The 14986-nt window shown below is 41.7% G+C and overlaps 2 protein-coding genes across 6 annotated transcripts in view; one reads left to right on the forward strand and one right to left on the reverse strand.

The window, feature by feature from the left end:
- Positions 1-9765: 9765 nt before the first annotated feature.
- On the forward strand, positions 9766-11151 carry CEBPD (CCAAT enhancer binding protein delta). Its single transcript, XM_037130773.2, has one exon. The coding sequence runs from the start codon at positions 9954-9956 to the stop codon at positions 10776-10778; it is 825 nt and encodes a 274-aa protein (XP_036986668.2). The 5' UTR covers positions 9766-9953; the 3' UTR covers positions 10779-11151.
- Positions 11152-12192: 1041 nt separating this feature from the next.
- SPIDR (scaffold protein involved in DNA repair) overlaps positions 12193-14986 on the reverse strand; it is a 381397-nt gene continuing 378603 nt past the window's right edge. For all 5 annotated transcript variants that reach the window (XM_053660950.1, XM_053660952.1, XM_053660951.1 and 2 more), the window contains one exon: positions 12193-12765. In XM_053660950.1, the coding sequence (XP_053516925.1) occupies positions 12631-12765 (135 nt within the window). In that variant the 3' untranslated portion in view covers positions 12193-12630. The remainder of the gene's footprint in view (positions 12766-14986) is intronic.

The raw sequence follows: 14986 nt of genomic DNA on the forward strand, positions 1-14986 counted from the left end.
TATATTTTCCATACTATTCTTGCCCTCCCCCCTGTCTATTTTCTACCTACCATCTATGCTACTTATTTTCTGTACCTTCTCCCCCCTTCTCCTTCTCCCACTCCCCTGTTGCTAACCCTCCATGTGATCTCCATTTCTATGGTTCTGCTCCTGATCTGGCTGTCTTTTTAGTTTGCTTTTGTTTTAGGTGTGGTTATTAATAACTGTGAGTTTGCTGTCCTTTCACTGTTCATATTTTTTATCTTCTTTCTCTTAGGTAAATCCCTTTAACATTTCATAAAATAAGGGCTTGGTGATGATGAACTCCTTAAACTTAACCTTATCTGAGAAGTGCTTTATCTGCCCTTCCATTCTAAATGAAAGTTTTGCTGGATAGAGCAATCTTGGATGTAGGTCTTTGGATTTCATGACTTGGAATACTTCTTTCCAGCCCCTTCTTGCAAGGTCTCTTTTGAGAAATCTGCTGACAGTCTGATAGGAACACCTTTGTAGGTGACTGTCCCCTTAGCTCTTGCTGCTTCTAGGATTCTCTCCTTCATTTAAATCTTGGCTAATGTAGTTATGATGTGCCTTGATGTGTTCCTTCTTGGGTCCAACTTCTTTGGTACTCTCTGAGCTTCCTGGATTTCTTGAAAGTCTATTTCCTTCGCCAGATTGGGGGAAGTTCTCCTTTATTATTTGTTCAAATAAGTTTTCCACCCGTGGCTCTTCCTCTTCCCCTTCTGGTATGCCTATAATTCAGATGTTGAAATGTTTAAAGATGTCCTGGATGTTCCTAAGCCTCTCCTCATTTTTTTGAATTCTTGTTTCTTCATTCTTTTCTGTTTGGTCATTTTTTTTCTTCCTTCTGTTCCACTCCATTGATTTGAGTCCCAGTTTCCTTTCCATCACTATTGGTTTCCTGTGCATTTCCCTTCATTTCAATTAGTTTAGCTTTCATTTGTTCCTCTAATTTGTGACTGAAATTCACCAGTTCTGTGAGCATCCTGATCACCAGTTTTTTGAACTGTGCATCTGAAAGTTTGGGTATCTCTTGGTCAGTTAGAATTATAGGCTTTGGGGCTTTGAGCTGTTCTTGAGCCATAAGGTTTTGGTCTGTTCGCACCTGTTATGTATGAGATGCAGAGCCTTAGGTGTTCACCAGGGCAGGGCAACCCAGTTGCTGGGTTTTGATGCTGTATGTGGGGACAGGGTCAGGGAGGGGCAATGGCACTTGTTCCACTCTCCCTCAGATTTCTGTCCCTGTGCCGCTTCCCACAAGCAAATTGGGCCCTTCTAGTGCTGGTTCCTGGCTGTGTGGGCTTATGTACATTCTAGGAACCTGTGGGTCTCTCCAAGGAAATCTCTGTGAGCCTGAGAGCCTCTTCTGGCACCTGGACCCCGAAAGTCTTTCCAATTGGTGCTTTCAGGCTTTAATTCTCGTCACTGGAGCCCTAGTCTGAGTGGTCTGTCTCACCGTTCGCTCCTTCACTTGGTTTATCTGCACGGGAATGTGTGACCGCAGTCAGCCAGCTGCCTTGCATCCTCACTGGGTCCAGCTGTTGCCACCCCACATCTGGGATCTGCCAACTGCTGCTTGTGCTTCTGGGTTGGTCCGACCAACAGATCTTTCCTGCCTGTCCCCCCTCCGCTGCTGACTCCACCCTTCTTACCAGTCTGCCTGAATGTTCCTTGTTGTTGGACTTACGTACAGTTCTATTTTCTATGCTTTGGCTGCATTTTTGTTACTAAAACTTTGTTGTCTTTAAACTTAGTTGTGCAAGGAAGGAGGCACAGTGTTTCCACCTACGCCTCCATCTTGGTGGAAGTCCCAGAAAATGTATTCTTCATTTCTTTCTGGTTCTTGTTTATAGTTTCTATTTCCTTTTTATACTGTTTTAGTTCCCACTCAGTTCCTTATAGTTATCTGTGAGTTCCTTGAGCATGCTTATAACCATGCTTTTGAATTCTATATTGATAGTTTTCTTGCCTCTATTTAATTTAGGTCTTTTAGTGGGGAGTCTTCCATTCCTTTTGATTTTAGGTTCTTTCTTTGTGTTCCCATTTTAGGTGACTGTTGTTGTTTGTTTCTGTGTTTCCTGATGCTCTGCTTTGCCAGCTATCTTTGTAGAGTGAACTTCTGGTAGGAGTTCTGTGGGATTCAGTGTGTGGTCTCTGATATCCTTGCCTAGATGTTCTAGGGTTTCACTTTCTTCTGGTTGTGTGGGCTTTCTTGTTGTACTTGGGTTTTATCTGTTGTTGGTTTCTTTGTTGGTGGGTTCTCTCCTCCAGAGGGTTTACTGGTGTTCACAACTCCTACCTTATTTTGTATGTTATCAGTGGCAGGGCAAAGGCAAAATGAATTAAGACAGTGGGAAAGTATTCTGTGGGGTTTAAAGTACCAATAAGTAGAAAACAGACAGGAGATCCTTTGTAGAAGGAGTACAGTGATAACCGTGATATTTCACCCAACTAGCCACTTTTTATAAAAGGTAAAAAAGAGATAAGACTCATTAGAGGTAGAAGGAATGTGAACTGAATGCAGAAAACAGAGTGCTTGTGTGAGGTTAGATGGTGTGATATAGTGAGAGTAAAGGATAGACACTAGGCATAGTGTGTGAGACAATAGAGTTCACCACAACAGTAATAAAGCTCAGGAAGATAGTGAAATGGGCCAAGACCTGGAAGGGGTGCTGTGTAGTATTTACAATTATATGGAGCAACAATTATTTACAATAATACTGGAACAACAATATGACAGGAAATATATGATCTAAATAAAAAGAATAGAGAGCAAAAGACCACGAATAGTGTATTATTGGAATACAAATGAAGTGAAGGAAGAAAAATTAAAATACAATATGAAAGAGAGAACAAGAAAAATCAGCCAAACAATGCAATTAAACAAACAAACCAAAGAAAACTAAAACAGAAAGAGGGGAAATAAAAAATAATAATCAAATAAAAGAAATAAAAATATTGAAAAATATAGTAATAAAAATAATAAAATGCAAGTTCTATAGGATAGTAAAATAAAATTTGTTTGTTTCTCAATTGTTGGTGTTAGCCTTGTGACCCTTCTATGGATCCATTTTTGGTCTTTGTTCTCTGTATTATTCTTCTCTGTGTTCTCAGTGAACTATTTTTGTTCTCTGCTGCATTCTTCATCTCATTCATTTACTTATTTGGCTCCATAATTTCTGTGTGGTTCTTTTTGATAATTTCAATCTCTTTGAAAAATAACTTACTTTATTCATATATTTTATTTCTGATTTCACTGAGTTTCCTTTTCTGAATATTCTTGTTACCTGTTGAGTTTTCCCCATAACCACTGTTTTCAATGATCAGATCACAATATTCCATGCCTTTGAGCTCAGTTGCTGGACAACTCTCCTTTTTAAGGTGATATTTCCTTAATTTTTCATATTCCTTGTAGTTATGTATCAGTACTTTCACATTTGAAGTGGTAGACATATCCTAAACTGTGCTCATTGACTTCACTGGATAGGATGTTATGTTCAACGTATTGTTATTTGTGATTTTTTTCTCTGTGTTGTGAAGGTGAACCTGCTCCATACTTCTCGCTGTCTGTCATGCATGAATATTTATGTCTTCCTTGTTTCTTACCATTCACAAATTTGGTACTGGTAACCTCTTTGTTGTTTCCTAGGAGATAGAGCTTTAGCTGAAATTTATAGTTTCTTCTTAGCAAACTGACTGTGGCCTGTTTTCTGAGCATGCTTCTTGTCTACCAGAGCACATTTTTGCAGTCACAGTCAAGAGTGTGCTTAAAAGCCAGTATCAGAGTATAGGGAGGTATGGATTTAGCACTCAACATATTAGGGCTGCCTTTCTATATGGTAGGGACATTCTCAAGGGATGGCACAGAGGCTTATGAGTAGACTTTCTGATGAGTACAATCCCATTAAAACCTTTTGAAATCCTATCTTTTTTAAGAAATGTTTTATTTATTCATTTGTAGAGAGAAGAGGAGGGAGAAAGAGAGGGAGGGAAACACCCATCCACTGCCTCTTGCAGTGTGCCAGTCTGTAACCCAGGCATGTGCCCTGATTGGGAATAGACCTGGTGACCTTTTGCTTTGTGGGAAGATGCTCAGCCAACTGAGCCAGGCCTTCATGGCAACTTTTGAAATCCTTATCTGCTTCTTTCCCGAAAGCCTCTCTCCCTCCAGAGATGGAGCTTCCACTTCAGCACTCTGGGTGCTGGTAGAGTAAAGTGAGTTTCTCCAGCTGTGTCCCATTTGGTTAGGCTAAACAGGCATTCACTTACTGCTTTTCATTTTCCTGCAGTACAGATTGCCTCTGCCAGACAAATCACCCAGGTCACTGTTTCTTTGGGGAGAGGAGCATTACTGGGAAAATTTCTCTTAGTGCCTCCATTGCAACCAAAGTTGTATTTTTATTTCTTTTTTGCCCCCTCTGTGGTGTGCTGAATTCTCCCTGTAGGAAGACTGGTTTTCTGCAAGTTCTCTCTCATGTATGAGCACCTACTTCAGCACTCACCCAATTTTTGCCTGACAGTAGTGAGAGAGGTCTAGGTTGTTTCACTGGCTTCGCTGGTTGTGTAGCCTGTTTGAGAGGCTTGTCTTTTATCAGCTGCACTGATGAGTGAGATGCTTCCTGGGTCCTTTAGAATAAGGTGCCAAGTCCTAGAGGACCCACCAAGGTGTTTTTGTGTATGAATGCCTAACTCATCGATTAAAAAGGGAGATAAAAAGGAGGAATGTCTTATGCCATTATGTTGTTGACATTATTCCTACATACTTTCTTTTAAAACCAAAGAAAGGTTTACAAGCCAAAAATACAATAATACTGACTTTTACATTTATTTATGTAGTTACTGTCACCAGCCTTCATATGCCTCTGATTTATTGTTTAGCATTTTTATTTCAGCCTGAAGTACTCCCTTTAGTATTTGTTGTAAGGGAGGCCTACTAGTGAAATACTCCCTCAGTTTTCGTTTATCTGGGAATCTCTTCATTTCTCCATCTTGGCAGGATATATAATTTTCTGTTGACATCTTTGTCTTCTATCACACTAGTTCTAGAGGCCAACCTGGTTTCTGGGGTGAAGTTGGCTATTAATCTTGCTGAGGATCTCTTGCTGTGATGAGTTGCTTCACTCTCAAGTGTTTGGCTTTCCATATCTTTCTTGGTGTGGATCTCTTTGATTTATTGTACTTGGTAGTTGTTGGGCTTCTTTGTTGTATAGATTCAAACTTTTCATAAAATTTGGAAATTTTTTGGTTATTATTTCTTCATGTATTCTCTCCACCCTCCTCTCTCCCTCTTCTTCTGGGACTCTTATTATGCTTATGCTAATCTGTTTGACTGTATGTCACAGGTCCCTCAGGCTCTGTTCACTTTTCTTCATGGTTTTCTTTATATGTTTCCCTGATTAGATAATTTTAATTGTCCTATAGTCAATTGTTGAGTCTTTCTTCTGCTTGCTCAGTCCTCCTGTTGTAACCCTCTAGTAAATTTTTAATTTCAGCTTTAAAATTTGGTTCTTATTGATAATTATAAGTCTGTTGGTTTTTATTTTTAAATTTTATTTATTTACTTTTAGAGAAAGGGAAAGGGAGGGAGAAGAGAGAGAAATATCACTGTGTGGTTGCCTCTCATGTGCCCCCAACCAGGAACCTGACCCACAACCCAGGCATGTGCCCTGACTGGGAACCTAACCAGTAACGCTTTGGTTCACAGGCCAGCACTCAGTCCACTGAGCTGCACCAGCCAGGTCCTCTGTTGCTTTTTTTAAAATTTGATATGTTATCCTCTTGGTTTCCTTTAGTTCTTTGTCCATAGTTTCTTTTAGGTCTCTCAGCATATCTAAAACAGTTGAGTTAGTCTTTGCCCACTAAGCCAATATCTGAACTTCCTCAGAGACATTTTCTATTTATTTCTTTTCTGTGAATGAGTCATATTCTCTCATTTTTTGCTGGCCTCATATATTATTGTTGTTATATTTTGAACAGTATAATTTGGCAGTTCTGGAAATCAAATTTTTCTCCTCTCCTCATGTTTTTTTATGTTTGCTTTCACTGTTTTTGTTTGTTCTGTGACTTTTCAATACTATTTTCATAATGTCTATTCTTTGTTGGGTGTGGCCACTGAAATCTGCCTCATTGGTTTGGTGGTGAGTTGGTATATTAATAGTTACCTTAAAATCCATGAAACCAAAGTAAGAAAAATATTTTATATACATTTATTAATATATATTTATATATTTTACATATCATGCATTATAAATATATTTCTATAAAACATAAAATAAATAAAATATAAACATATATATTATACATTTTACATATATTTTATGTATTAATGTTTTGTATATAATATATATTTATATATTTATATATTAAATATATAGCATGTTTATATGTAATATGTTAAACACATATAATATATAACAGTACATATTATTTTATGTACAAATATAAGTATATAGTATATATTTATATGTATTATCTTATACATATTATATAATATGTAACCGTATATACTACTTACATATAAATATATAGTTCATATATAGCTATATATTTATAATTATAAACATACAAGTATATAATTTATAAGCTATAAATATGGTTTATATATAAACATATACTGTCATATACTATATGTATAACATAATGCATATAAATATATACTATGTATTTATATTAAACATAAATATATATTAAATATAAATATTAGATTTGTGTTTATATTTGTATATTATATAGATTTATATGTAAATACTATATAATGTAAATTATATATAATATATAAATATTACATTTATATTTATGATATATAGATGTGTATTTTAATATATATATATTTTACTTGAAACTTCATTTTGCTTTTTTAAAAAATATTTTATTTATTTTTTTTAGAGAGAGGGGAAGGGAAGGAGAAAGAGTGGGACAGAAACATCAGTGTGTGGTTGCCTCTCATGTGTCCCCTACTGGGGACCTGGCACGCAACCCAGGCATGTGCCCTGACTGGGAATCGAACCAGTGACCCTTTGCTTCACAGGCCCATGCTCAATCCACTGAGCTACACCAGCTGGGGCTTCATTTTGTTTTAGATAGCACTGCTCAAAAACCATTCTCACTGTTTTAGACTTTAATTTGGAGTACCGTTCTTGCCCTGTATCTTGCTCCATATGGAGCATCCAAAAATGGTCCCACATTACAATGGAGTTATAGCCACTCCATGTTATGATAAGCAGGAAAAAAATAGAATTGCTTTTTCTAATACTGATAGCATTTAACAGTAGTAATTTAAGCATTTTGAGCCTCTTCAATTTCTAAAGACTGATGTATTTAGAACGTCTAAGCTTGGTCAGGCTGTTTATAATTCTGCCTTAGCTTTCATTTGGTGAATGAGTGGAGAGTTAAGGTCAGCCAGGAGTGAGAGATTGTGGATCTCTTGGGCCTTTTCTGAGTATGCATGTGGTCTTCTTGATTTCCTAGTATATGTGGGAGCTTTTAAAAACCCTAGTCTCCACCTATCTCCTTTTCCAAGCTCTTCTTTCCTAGGATTTTTAGTCGTTCTATTGCTTGCTCTAGGCTTCTATAGCCAGTAGTTTTGCTCTTAAGTGCTTTCCGCAAATTCCCAAATGTTACCCTTGCTTTGATCTGACAGGGAGTGACTGGGCATGTCCAAACACCCAACCTCAGTTTGCTGAAACTGGAGTCTACATTGCTGTCCCTGGTAACAGCAATGCAGTCCTGGAGTTCATACTGCCAGCAACTTGGGGAATGGGGGACAAAAAGCAGGCAATTTAAAATGCCACAGTGCTCTCTTATTGCAATGCAGCAGATTCTTTCTTCATTATGCTTTCTTCTGATTAAGTTTTTGGCCAGATTCTAGAGCTCTATCAAAGCCAATTCTGACAGTTTTTGTCAGTAGTTATTGTGGAGATAGAACTCTACTCCACCATTGTTAGTGACTTTGCTCCTCTCATATTCTTAAAATTACTATTTTGTACTTATATAAAGAACTCCTTCAGACAATGATTTTAATAATATATCATTCTCATGCACATGTAAACAGGAAAATATAAGCCAAACATACTGCTTAAGATATTCTTAGACTTCTTCATGTTCACTGCCCGATCTGAATCACTTTTAAAATTAGTATTGTTGATGTTTAGGTTTTATATACAATACTGCTCTCTATCCATCAAGAGAGTTGGTGATGCAGAATCTCTTAAAAGCGTGCTTTTCCACTATTATCCCTAAAGATTTCATTCCTACCCACTGAAACCCATATGCAGGCAATAATACCAAACATTGTAACTGACACCTTGGCCAATGGTGATTGTCACATACATCCTGATTTCAACAAAACATGAAAAATTGTGCCTTTAATAATTGGCAATATGGCCCTGGTCAGGTAGCTCAGTTGGTTAGAGTGTTGTCTTGATATGCCAAGATTGTGGGTTCAATCTCCAGTCAGGGCACATATGAGAGGCAACCAATGAATGTATAAATAAGTGGAACAAGTTGATGCTTCTCTCTCTCTAAATCAATAAAAAAAATTTTGGCAAGATGTGAGATGATTTTTTTCCTGAGAAACCAGATGAGGAAATGATTAATATGACTAAAATAAGTCATAGAGGGCAATTTTAGTAAGTGATATTTTAGTAGGGCTCTTTTAACCCAGGTGTGCATTAACCCACACTGTAAGTTATCTTAGTTTCTATTCTTAAGGGACAATTAATGGTATAGCACCAACACTGTGTACTCTTTCTGGGTAATTCTAAAGCAGTATGTTTGTCCTTCTAGAAAGCCTATTAAATACCCCATAGCATATCATTGGAAATTATCTCTGGACTTGAATGCAGAAACTCCGGCAGGAGTTTGTGGAGAATTTAGTGTTTGGACCCAAGGTATGGTGAATGAGAAGCCGAAGGCAAGAAGAGGTGCGAGATGGAGTCCAGGTTTGCATAGGGGTAGTGATTTGATAAATGGAATTGAGTACAAATGCCTGCCCTAAACTGAAGGAAACTTAACCAGTGAAGACAATCCATACTAAATCTCACGCATTTGACAATGTGCAGAGCTAGCAACTTAATACCCTGTCAGATCTGCTAGTATAAATCTTATCTTTCTCCAAGTGCTTTAGACTCAAAAGAACTTTTTGGAAAGTTCAAGAGACTGGAACTAAAAACAGGACCGAAGGAGCATTACCGCCACAAGATGGCACTGCTTTCGCAGACCTGGAAGAAATGGCTGAGTGTGGACTGAGAGCGGGGCCACTGGTTCCCGGCGGGGTCCAGGAACTGCCGCTGGACCTGGCCAACTCCGGGCTTCAGCCAACAGCGTTTAGGGTGGCCGGCAGCTCGAGCGCCACGATTCGACTTCTTCACCTCCTTTGGCCCCGTCCTGCTGCCCCTTGGGTCAGGAAGCACCAGCCTCGGGGCCGAGAGGTGTCTTGTCTGGAGAAGGTCTCCTAGCTCTGTCCCTTTACCCGGGTCGCTCTCCCCTGGACTCCCCCTCACTGACTATGGGAACCGGTCACTACAGCTAAGTCCAGGTTTTGATTTTACTCCGGGCTCAGAAGAACGTGGAGGCTCCCAACACCACAAACAGGAAGGAGAGAAGGACCCTGGGGGCGGGCAGAGGGAGGGTCATTCCCAGCAGGACGGCTCGGGCCCACACTCCGTGGGCGGGGAGGAAACACACCTCTCCCCTCCTGCGTGGGTACGGGGAGCTCTGGGGTGTGTAGTCAGGAAGAGGGACACAAGGGAAGGCTCGAGGGGCGGCTCCGGACCGGGTGCCTGCTCCTAGGAGGACGCGTTGCCGCTCACTGCTCCCCTTCCCCGGGGCCCCGGGGCAGCCCCGCGGTTCTGGAGCCGGGGCGGGGCCTGTGCGTCAGCGGGCCTAGAAAAAGCAGGGAGCCGGACCTAGCGAGGTGACAGCTGCGCTAGAACACGGCCGAGCCGGACGCCGCCATGAGCTCTGCCCTTTTCAGCCTAGACGGCCCAGCCCGCAGCGTGTTATGGCCCTCGGATCCTGCGCCCTTCTACGAGCCTGGCAGGACCGGCAAGCCGGCCCGCCTGACCGAGCCGAGCGCTTCTGTCCCCGCCATGTACGATGATGAGAGCGCCATAGACTTTAGCGCCTACATTGACTCCATGGCTGCGGTGCCCACCCTGGAGCTGTGCCACGACGAGCTCTTCGCCGACCTTTTCAACAGCAACCACAAGACGGGCGCGACGGGCGCGACGGGCGCGACAGGCGGGACGGGCACAGCGAGCCCGCTGGAGCTGCTGCCTGGGGGGAACCTCACACGAACTCCGAGTAACGCAGCCCCGCGACCACTGAAGCGCGAACCGGACTGGGGCGACAGCGACTCGCCTGGCTCACTGCTGCCTGCGCAGGTGGCCGCGTGCGCACAGACCGTGGTGAGCCTGGTGGCCGCTGGGCAGCCAACACCACCCACGTCGCCGGAGCCGCCACGGGGCAGCCCGGGGCCGAGCCCCGCGCCCAGCCAGGCCCGGGAGAAGACCTCCGGCAAGAGGGGCCCCGACCGCGGCAGCCCGGAGTACCGACAGCGGCGAGAGCGCAACAATATCGCGGTGCGAAAGAGCAGGGACAAGGCCAAGCGGCGCAACCAGGAGATGCAGCAGAAGCTAGTGGAACTGTCGGCCGAGAACGAGAAGCTGCACCAGCGCGTGGAGCAACTCACGCGGGACCTGACTGGCCTCCGGCAGTTCTTCAAACAGCTGCCCAGCTCTTCCTTTATGTCGGCAGCTGGGGCCTCGGACTGCCGGTAACGCTGGTACCCGGGGTTGGGGCGCGGGGAGACTCACCACAACCCATACCTCATACCCGACGGACGCTGCGAGAGCCACTAGGCGCCGGCTACAGTTTCTTTGGAACGTGTGAGTGAAAGGAAGCTCCAGCCTGGACTTGGCTACCACTGAACTTCGAGAGAAGCTATACATGTTTATTTTCCCTTAAATTATTTTTATAATGGTAGCCTTTTCTACATCTTACTCTTATTGATGCAGCTAAGGTACATTTGTTTAAAAAAAAAGACTTAAGACAACCCTTTGTATTGTAGATAAGAGGAAAGCATGCCCACTTTTTTTTATATTAATTTTTACAGTATTTGTAAGAATAAAGCAGCATTTTAAACCACCCTGATTCCTGTATTTAAGGTGATTCCTTGCATGCACCCTTGCATTCCAGTACCTGGTGTGCAGCTCGGGACCTGGAAGGCCGTATGGGATCCAGGTGTGTCATCCCCGACGGGGAACCGAGTTCCTTAGAAGAGAAAGTCTGCTTTGCTTTTGAAACATGCCAAAGTCTGCCTCCATATGTTTTATTTAACTTGCCTAAGATCAGCGAAGTACGACTAGACTCACGTAAAGCTAGCAAATTTCTCCGAAAAAAGTACCCTGACTTGGGGAGGGTACTGGCTGGAGGACTGGCCCTGCAGCTGATCTGGGACCCTATAGAGAATAGCTGAACAGCTCCCCAACATTAGTTGGCTGCTCGAGGGTTGAGGGGGTAAAGGATGGCTCACATGATTCTAAAAGCATGTTTGAATTATCGTTGGTTTTCGTGGGACTTTGCTTTCACTTTCCTGTCTCATGGACAGCTGCAAGTAGATTTTCAAAGTGCGTGTGGATACAAAATAGTCATGTCGTCGATGAAAAGGACAGCCACAAAGCTACTTAAAACCGGCTATTTTGCCAGTAATGGTAATGTTTCAAAGCTTAATCTGGATAAATAAATAAAGCCCTCTCCTTTCCCCGAAAGTGGTTACTAGGTACCCTTTCTTGTCTTGGCTAGTACATCTATGTTATGTAATTAATTATGACCTCTTATGATTATATCATTATAAGGGAGAAGAAAACAAAGTCTTTAGTGTCCAAAGCTAATTAATTCATGGTTCTACATTTAATTTAGATCTCTGCCAACAAAACAAATGTTAACAATCTGCTCTTTTAGTCTGTGATCTTGGTTCTTTGTGCGCAGTATCCAGTACGATTAAACAGACCTATCTAGAGTGAGCTAATTATATCTCTGTTCAGTATACCAATAATCACACTAGTTAACTTATTTACACTTTATGGGTAACATTTTAAGCCCTGACAAAAGTTCCCCAGAATACCCCCCCCCCAAATACTGAAGTTAAAAACAAAAGTGCAAAATGCTTAGGTTGGACATTTATTGCAGAACGGTAATATAACAATGTAGGACAAAGGTTTAAGCTTTGCAGTGTATTCTTTGGGGGAATGTTAGAACAAATAGTATAAGAAAAACATGTTGAATTGTGGTAAAATTTACTTTAAAATTGGAAATGAAATTTTTTTCTCGCTACATTAATATTCTTGCCTGAGATAAATACAAAATGAAGACTTCTAGCTTATGTAAGTTTCATTAACAGTTATGTTCCTGAGTTTGCAAAAAGGTAATAATATATAACTGTACAAAAAGTGTTTTGACTTATAGTTTACAACATTTTATTAACATGTGCCATTGAGAAATCTTAAATTCCATTTCAAGATCATAAAATATACTCACTTTTTACACAGTTAACAAGTAACTACCAAAAACCACCACCAGCACCCTTGCAGCCACACTGCAATCTTCAGATTCCTACGACCCATGGTAATCTCAGGAGGCTCTTTCTGCACTCAGAAGCTCGATTTCCTCCAATCCAATGCAGCTGGTCGGGTGGGTGGTTATGGACTGGACAAAACAATTTAACAACCCCACCTTCCTTCCAATGACACTCTCCACTTCATAACTCTGCAGTGAGAAAAGGCATGCTGGTTAAAGCATAAAGAGTTAGACCTGCACGTTCTGTTCCCAACACCACAGAACACCAAAGAGCAGAGGAGATGGCCCTTCCCCAGTCCATGACTTTCCACTCTTTAAATTGTTGAGGACAACAATGGTAAGGAGATGGAGGGAAAAAAGGGCTGTGATAAAAAGCTCATTTATAGGGCAAGTGAAGGAAATAATTTTCTTCTGATAACTGAATCCTGTTTTTACACAAGAACATTTAAAATATCTTATTGATGTTTGTTAGGGAATGTAATGATAATCATCTCTTAGCTAGCTGTCCTAGGAGAGGAACTGAAGGTTGGGGAAAGACCTACAAAAGGATGTTCATTACTTGCGAATGCTAAGGGCTGGGCATGCATCATGCTTGCAGCTATTTGCAGCTATCTCCCACTTCCTTTGGGACAGTTCTGCAATCTGGCGACACTTCTGGTCAAAGGATTTTCTAGTACGTTGCCCCAAACTTCCCTCCTAATGGGATACTCTTTCTTCTACAGTTACACTGAGCTAAATACCTCTATGTTGTATGCAGAAAGCTTTTCATTTACATTGTTTGATGAGTATCTTATGATGATTAATTTATCTTGGGCAAGTTTCATCTCCAGATGGACACAGGGCACCAGGCAGCAGCTGTACCAGATGACTAGGCCAGGAAGGTGTAGTGTGCCTTCTTTAGTCTCCCTAGATCAAAACTCAGAACATTTTCTTTCTCAGGTGGTGGTGGGGCTGAAAATAAAGAGGCTGCATTGGGTAAAATGACATCCCTGGGCTTATGGGAGACTGAAGCCCTAGAAGTAATGTGATCTTTGAGAAACTCCTTTGCTGCCACTTGCAGAGTAATATCAGGAGTATATCTCACTTCTCTGAGCAAGACCCTTGAGGAATCTCTACAATAGCTTTGTTCAATATGTGCTGAACATATACATATTAGGTCTAGGCTGGACTCAGCGACTGGCTTCTCATGAAAAGAGTGCAGCAGACAGGACAGTGGGTACATCTCAAGTTTGGTAAAGAAAGGTGCCCAGCTTCTTCTGCCTGCCTCTTTTGTGACCCAGCCACATGCTGTGAGGGGGTCGAGGCTGTGTGGGTGGCTGGTCAGAGCCTGGGCAGGTCTGAGCACATTTAGCTGGGGTCTGAAGACCTTCTGTAACTCCAGCCCAGTCTTTGGGGCACCAGTTGATGCCACTGTAGCAGAGATGAGCTGTCCTGGTAGAGCCCTGTCCAAACTGAAGGTATGTGTACAGGTAAGTGGGGAAACCACCAAGGTTTGAGATGGTTTATTTGAAGCAATAAATATCAGCATGCAGTCTGGGGTGTGAACACCGCTCTAACATCAACTCACTGGGATACTTTCATTTTCCTGTCTGTACGACAGGCATGCATGGTGTGAAATACCTATTCAATGTGATTTGTGGAGTTTGGGTTGCTCAGTTTGTTAGAGCATTGTCCTGATATGCCAAGGTTGCGGGTTCAATCCCTGGTCAGAGCACATATAAAAATCAACCAATGGTTTTTGCATAAGTAAGTAGAACAACCAATTGATGTTTCTCTTTCTCTCTCTCAAAAAAAAAGTTTTGGTTGCCTAGTACAAAAAGTTAGTGTAAGGTCAACAGAGTAGTTTAATGGAGTCATAGGGAGTGAGAGTTCCTGGTCAAGACAGGTGAAATGATGGAACTAAAAGTATCTAACTTGATAGTGGTAGGCAAGGCCTTCCTGCAGCTTGGGATCACATGGGACATAGATGTCAACATTATGGTCCACGCCCTTGATCATTCACTGAGGGTTTACTATGAGCCCACGATGGGGATCTCAGTGAAGAAATGGCAGTGAACAGGACAGAGTTGCAAGGCTGCCAGTCTGAAGAGAGGGCACAAGGTGATGCATAGTGAAAGGTCACCCTTCAGGGGTGGGAAGACTGAGATAGGACAGCGAGCTTCTTTCTGGTCCCTTACCATTTTAGTTGGCCTTGCATGTTTACTTGGGGTAAAAGTATGGAATTCTGACTTGAACAAAGTCAGCAAAATCACTTTTAAAAATGCCATGTTTGGTGGCTACAGTCTTCAATAATGACTACTATAATTTATAAACAGATTAAATTATAACTGGTGTATATTTGGTGGAAATTAAAACCACCACAACCACCATGTGTACTCTCACAGAAATGTGTATGTGCCTATGTGCAAAT

Source organism: Artibeus jamaicensis, unplaced genomic scaffold (genome assembly GCF_021234435.1).
Source record: "Artibeus jamaicensis isolate MK-2021 breed Jamaican fruit bat unplaced genomic scaffold, CSHL_Jam_final scaffold_916, whole genome shotgun sequence".
Taxonomy (NCBI): domain Eukaryota; kingdom Metazoa; phylum Chordata; class Mammalia; order Chiroptera; family Phyllostomidae; genus Artibeus; species Artibeus jamaicensis.